The sequence below is a fragment of the Gavialis gangeticus genome, unplaced genomic scaffold (assembly GCF_001723915.1).
Source record: "Gavialis gangeticus isolate Ggan-Ray unplaced genomic scaffold, GavGan_comp1, whole genome shotgun sequence".
Lineage (NCBI taxonomy): Eukaryota > Metazoa > Chordata > Crocodylia > Gavialidae > Gavialis > Gavialis gangeticus.
Window position 1 is genome coordinate 8554154 of NW_017728980.1, and position 6986 is coordinate 8561139.

The 6986-nt window shown below is 46.7% G+C and overlaps 1 protein-coding gene across 2 annotated transcripts in view; it reads right to left on the bottom strand.

The window, feature by feature from the left end:
• LOC109292186 (opioid-binding protein/cell adhesion molecule homolog) overlaps positions 1–6986 on the bottom strand; it is an 805011-nt gene that overhangs the window by 647096 nt on the left and 150929 nt on the right. Inside the window, exon 2 of one of the 2 annotated variants that reach the window (XM_019509543.1) lies at positions 6140–6219. The exons of the other annotated variant lie outside the window; for it this stretch is intronic. Within the exon in view, the coding sequence (XP_019365088.1) occupies positions 6140–6146 (7 nt within the window). The 5' untranslated portion in view covers positions 6147–6219. The remainder of the gene's footprint in view (positions 1–6139; positions 6220–6986) is intronic. 2 annotated transcript variants of the gene reach the window in all.

The following is a 6986-nucleotide window of genomic DNA, read 5'->3' on the forward strand; positions in this document are numbered from 1 at the left end:
CCCCCCCCCCTGGGGGGGGGGGGGGGGGCAGAACATGGCCAGGTACCAGCCAGAGCTAGTAGGACATACAGGATGCCAGCTGCCAGCCCAAGGGGTGGGGGGTGAACACTGCTGCCAGACTGCTGAGTGGGGATGGGAAAAAAGTCCTCTCTCTGAAGCAAGCATGTATTGGACACAGCAATTTCCAAAGCATACAACAGGGAACTATGAAAAATCTTTGCCTAAGCTAAGATAAAGCCTGGTAAAAAACAGCAGATACAACTTAGTCTAGCTTAAAATGTAAAGCAGGAAGACAAAAGAAAGCCTTGCATAAATCTTACTAATCCTGAGGGCAGAGTGTCTCCTTACAGCCAGGCATTCAGAAAGGCTTTGTTTAGGTTTTACAGGTTCTGCTTTATAATGTAAACGTAGCTCTCTGCATTCTTTGGTTTGCAACTTCCCTTAACTCCATCTCCAGCAGTATGTGTGATGATTGTCAGGTCTTTGCCAACACTTCCCACCTCTCGGTGTCGTCCTACAGGTCTCAGCTCTGGGCACACAGGTGCAGGTCTTGCCTCTCTCTGCCCCCCCTTCCTCCCCCCCACCAACTGCTGTGGAATTAATCCCCTCCCTGGCTGCTGGCAAGATGGACAGAATGAGGAATTAACTCCGTCTTTGCCTGGCTGCCTGAAAGCTGTGGAGGTCTGCAGGGTTTGCCAGTGTGGGGGTGAGGAAGAGGGGACAGATGGAGAAATTTGCCTCAGGGGCCATGGCAGGCCAGCATCTGGCCATGCCCTACCCCTGCTCTGGCTAGAGAGCAGAGGGGAGGGGCCAGCCCTGCTGTGGAGCAGAGAGCCCTGCCGAGCCCAGAGAGCAAGCTGGGAGTGTCTGATTTAACTTAAACCAGCAAGAAATCTAGGACAGACATTGCATAAACTGGTTTTAGCCAAATCATTTAAGCCTGATGCTACATTCAACTAGCTTCATCTCAAACCAGTTCTGGCCATTTTCAAACTGGTTTATGTGCACGGAATGTGTATCGTTACAGGTTTAAACTAGTTTCTGATCACTTAAACCGGGTTATATGTAATGTCTGTCCCTAACCTAAGGGTCTAAAGAATGAGACACAGTGAACCACGAGTGAGAGCCACCATTTGAACTAACTAAGCAGGAATGGACCTGGGGACTGCCTGAGGCTATTTGTCTCTGAGTCTCTACCAGCACCAGCTGAAGAGTCAGACCATGAAGAAGAGAGCTGTAAGAAACACATGGGTCCCTGAGGGACAGCTGCAGCACACCGTGGTGTGTGCTGGTAGTGGGAGGATACAGGGAGGGCTCCTAACCTGCATAAGTCATAGGGCCAAACTTAGGGCCCTAGCCTCTGGCTGTGGGAATCACGTGACAGGCCCAATATGGCCAAGGAAAATGGGTGGTGTTTTAAGATGTGCCAGCTATGGTATGTTTCATCATCAGCACATTTTAAAATATTTTTAAACCTTCAGAAGCAGCTTTGGGTTCACCAGAATCTGTTACTTTAAGAAGAAAAAAACTGCTGCCTCTCTCATTATGCTACATGTTGACTTAAGACAGCATGTTGAACTCACACGGTCAGTATGGACACCCGCTGAGGCCTGTTTCACTGAGGGCCAAGCTACTGTGGTTCACCCTTCATCTGCCAGAGGTTAACAGCAGACTTAACAGTCTGCTACTGCAGAGCTGACACCCAGTAAAGCCTCACACTCCTTTGCCTCACTGTGGCTTGTCTGTATGCACCTGCACCCTGGAGTCCGATCCAGTGCTGTCCAACTTCCTAGCAGCCAGGGGCTGCATGCCCCATGGCCCACATGCCCCTGCACTGCATTGAGTACTTGGCAGTGGGATGCCCTGCTGCATCGCACCTCTCAGGTGCCCAAGCTCTCTTAGCACCATGGGCTGTGCCGCCACACTGGCCTCTGGGACAGAGCAACTGGGATGGAGACGGGAGAGGGAGCCTGCAGACTGCAGCTGCTTTGCAGCCAAAGTAAAGGGAGGAAGCAGCAGCCAGCTGACCTAGAGGCCACAAATTTAACCCCACATGGACTGCATGTGACCCATGGGCCACCAGGTAAATTAGACCAGGGCTGTCCAAGGGCTCTCTGCAAATTATAGCATCCAATATCATTCAAATGCAGAGATTACCACTGGTGTCCAAATACCCATCTAGGGCTGGTCTCTTATTTATTCATTTTCTTATTGAAGTCTTTCTGGAAAATCTGAAGAGTTACCGAGGCCAAAACTACCTCAGGCAGGTTTTAAAGCAACCACCAAAAGTTTCAGTAGTTCAGACAGCATTAGCAGTTGGGCCTAAGGTGAGGCTGCATTAATGAAACTCTAAGCTCCACTGTTTCATTCTCTGTTGCTCCTATAAAATGATATTTTGAATGGGAAAAGTTCAACTCAGCTTCGGAAAAAGAGACAGTGAGAGACTTGGTTGGGGGGGGGGGCGGTGTTGATTCCTCTTTCCTTGCTGCCCCCCCACCCCTCCACGCCACAGCTGTACAAAGCGTCGGAGTCACTGGATCTGTGATTTGCAGTCTATTCAGGTACGGCTGTAGATCACTTGGGAGAATGAACCTACAGTTTTATAAACTATTTATTAGCCCTGTCCTGTAGCGCTACATCAATATGACCATCGGTGAAGCAAGGCAGAAGCTATAAAAATACCATCTATCCAAAACAAGCTTCATAAAATCAAACAGAGGCCAGTACTGCCTGGGATGGGATTGTGGCTTGACACATAAAGGGCCTCTCAATCTTTAAGATAGACCATTAAAATCCTCAAGCCGTTTGGTTCACAGAAGTCTAAAACAAAAAGGGAAAAATAATGACGCCTCCTCTTCTGGAATAACAGCAGCGGGGCAAAGCTAGCACACTATCATGCAACATCATTTGTTTCCACTGAAGTTAGATTACTTCCTCCCCGAGCAGTGGGACTGCGGTGGATGGCATTCGCTTCCTTCCCTTCTCTCCTCCATGTGCTAACCCTTTGCAAGCAAGCAACTGCTCATTTGCCACAAAAAGTCTCTGCTTTCTCAAGTGGCAACAATACATTTTTATACATTTGGGGAGACAGCTCAGAGGGCAACAGGAGTTAAAAAAAAATCTCTGAATTAGAGTGATAGCCTGTCCTACGTTCCTCTCCAATTCCCCGAGGCAACGGGGTAAGGCAGGAGGCAGGTCAATACATTGTTGGATATGATGATTAACATTTCCAGCCACTGCTCCCTCAAACTGGCTCTAAAACAAGTCTTAATAAATGGCATTGCAAATAGCCTTGTATTTCTACCTCGCTGCATCTGCTAGGGTGAGATAATACGCAGACTGGAGAAAAAGTGACATTCTGTGAATGAGCTGTGGAGAGTTATATAACAAAGCTAAATCTTGCTCAGCAGCCACCTGGCAAACTGTTCCTTCTCATCCCCATCCCCGTCCCTGGCATCCAACTGCAAGCAACGCATCAGAAGTGCTCCAGCCGTGGAAGAGAGTCGCATCTCAAGCAGCCGAAGTACACCATCCAGAAGATGGGCATCTGTTAACACTCATTTATGAAGCTGTCACGAGGGACTCTTTCAGAGACTTATCGCACCCATCGAGTGAAGTAGGGGGTCCTGTGACTCAAGGGACTGGAAGCCAGGGCTTCCAAGAGGTTACTAAGCTGAGAATACTTGATGCAGTTTGATGCCAAGGATCCCTTTCCTTCTCAGAGGAGGTCATCCCGGCATCAAGGGTGACTTTGCTGGCCACGAAGAGTTGAACAGTCAAAGCAGGACCAGGAAGATAATGTTCTCCTGCTGGTAGGTGGGCTCATTTTTGTGGTGTGAAAACACTGAGGGCAATCAAGGCCACCACTGAACCTTGCAGCTTTGACTCTGTCTTTGGTATTACCAGCTCTTTTTATTAGTCTTGCAAATTATATGGTCAGGGTCTCCTCCCCCGTTATTAAGCAACATGTTCAAGAAGCCCAGAAATATAGTCTTTGTGATACGTGCCAGCAGATAAGGCTTCAGATCCCTCTGCCATCACAAGACAACAGGTTCTTTGCTCTAGTAGATCAGATCTCTCTGCAGGCCAAATGGAACGTGTTTGTACTCATCCTGCTGGATTTCTCTGTAGCAAGAAAATGAGATATTCCTGTCCTGCCTCTTCTGGGGTGAGTGACAAAGCCTTCAACGGCATGTAAAGAAGTAGGACAAGGTCAAACCTAGTGAAGAACACTCCTATCTTCTTACACAGTCGCTATCACTGTAGTGTCCGAACACATCAACTTTTCTGATGTATTCATTTTTACACCTCTGTGACAAGACACTGTCTATCAGGCAGCAGAAAGCAGCTAAATGACTCAGCCGACAGTCTTTTAATTTTTATATGTTTTGACTCAGTCAGTCTACTGCCCATTCCTAGAGCCATGACAGCAAAACCAACCCTGATCCATCCACAAAGGACCAGGAGACTAACATGTAGCTCACCCAGGAAGCCCAAAGCCACTTGTGGCATCACATGCTTAGTGCCACTCCTTTTCATATTGAGGACTGAAGCCATGTGCTCTGTAGATGTTTCTGCTTTATGTAACACAGGAGCCCACCTGCTCTGCAGTCAATGTTGCTGTGCTCCTCAGCAGTCTGCAGTGGCTTTCCCTCAATTGGGTCTAGTCCTGTCCCTCCACCACGATGCCCAAAGGCCTCCATGACCTACGACCGCTACACTGATCTGGAAAAACGGGACTGTGAGCCTATGTGGTGGAAGGGTGAGGATTGCGAGTGCTGCGGCAGCCTGCTCACAAGGGCTAAGCTTAGTCCCTGGGACTCGCTCCCATAAAATACAAGAACAAAGTGAAAATTCCATTTCTCTTCCTTGTTCCTCTTAACATCTTGCACACACTTATCACATTCATTCACACAAGCATGTATCATACGTCTCCTGGAGGTAGGGAAAGGCAATGGAGAGAGACTGCTGTTCCTATGTGCTTTTATTTCTCCTGTGCTTGGGAGGTCTGTGGTGTAGGGCGACATATAAGTACAGGGCCAAAATCAGTGAAACACAGATAAATACATCCAAGGGCAGCTTTGCCAAAGTCAAACACTTACCACCATGATTCTGATCTCATCTGAAATTATCTTAGCAGGGCTATTGTGCATTTATACAAGTATAACTGAGCTCAGGATATAACCTGGATGTTTAGTGGAAGGCAAAGAGCAGATAAAGATGGGGGCTGTCAGCAAAGGAAAGCACAATAGAAGAGCTGTTCTCCACCCTTTCCCAGTGTCTTTTGTCTCTGGAAGATTACACTGCTGATAGGAATTGGTCTCATTACCTCTGAATTTCCACTGGAATTCAGCTTGGCCACTTTTGAATGCACTTCGCAAAAACTGCGATAGTAATAAATGTTGTCTTTTTGTGAGTTTTGCCATCACATACGTGCATGCGTGCGTGTAGGTGGAGAGCTCTAGATCAATAAAACGCAGAAATCCCCCACCCCTGGAGTTTTGAATGGTAGTAGGGAGAGCCTGCAATTAAAGTGACCATGAAAACTGCTGTACAATAGAAATATTTGCAAGTAGGGGACAGCCTTGGGGAAATGGCTTGTATTGAGACAAGCACCAGATTTTGGAAACTCAGAAGGGGGCCACCATAAGTGAACCTCAGCATGCTTTTGCTGGAAGCACAACTCAGACACTTTGTAAAACTCTTCCCTTGGCTCCCATCCCTTGGGATCCTGCACGACATTTGGTAAAATCTTAAGAACTGTGGGTGTGATTTCTCATATGCAGGAACTGAAAAATCCCACCATGTCAGTACAATAGCAGAGGCTTTGTGACAAGTTCACTGCCTGCCTAAACAGCTGTCAAAGCTGTATCCAGACTCAAAACTTCCAAGGCTCACCTTTCCAGGGGACCTTGAACCCTTCACTTCCCCAAAATGCAATATTCAACCTAAAATGTGAAGACAGACAATGTTGCCAATCCAAGCTGCAACTCAACTACTCAAACCAGTGAACTGTAAATGAAGCCCGCACACCTCCACCCTCATTCCTCTGCAATCTCAGCCAACCTCAGCAATATCAAGAGGAAAAGAAAACAGTCTGGATCAAACAGAAAGGGAAAAAAAAAAAGAATGGGTTTACCTGCCATGGACTCTTCAACCTGATGAGAATTTAAAACTTTGGACCTTCAAGGAGTTCAACAATAAGCAAATGTCACTTACCTGTTAAAAAAAAAAAAGAGAGAGACACACACAGACAGAGAGAAATGAAAATAAAAGTTAAAGTTCACCAAGTTTTATTAAACTAGGCTGGAGCATTTTTTTTTAAAGCAATGGAATCTTTAATTCTCTTCTAGATTGGAGGAAGCACAAAGAGAAGCCCAAGTTTTAAATATACTCCAGTAAAGGTCAGCATGAATGGCACATTGTTGCAAAGGCCATCCTGCATGCTGTTTGTTTTCCTATTTATTTCTCTCAGGTTCATTTAGTCACTCTCCTCACCTCCCCTGTCCCTGCCTGGAGAGAAGGGTGGTTGTGTTGTAGCCGTGATGGTTCAGGGAATACATGAGAAACAAGATTTGTGAGTTGAGTTAATTTAACTTAGCGGGTCCATTTGGAGTTGGGAGAGAAGGGGAAGTCTTTATTCAGGGGTGGCTCTTGCTGCAGCCACCAGTGCCTCGGTAACCCTTGGATTAGACAACATTTAGATCACCTTGAGACATTCATTAGTGTAGAACCTGCTAATTAGTGACTGGAGTTTCATCTGACCCCAATATGAGGTCTTTTTTTACTTGTCAAATCTGTCTATTTATGGCTGTGCAAACTTTTTGAGAAACCACCTCATTCTGCATCCTGCCCCACTGTAATGTCCTACCTGAGGTTTGTATTGCCAGTGGAAATTGGTCATTTAGCTCTAAATCTCCGTTTGGAGTTCAGCCTCAACATTTATGGCAGTGATCTGTAACACTCCCCTGTGCCCAATACACTGA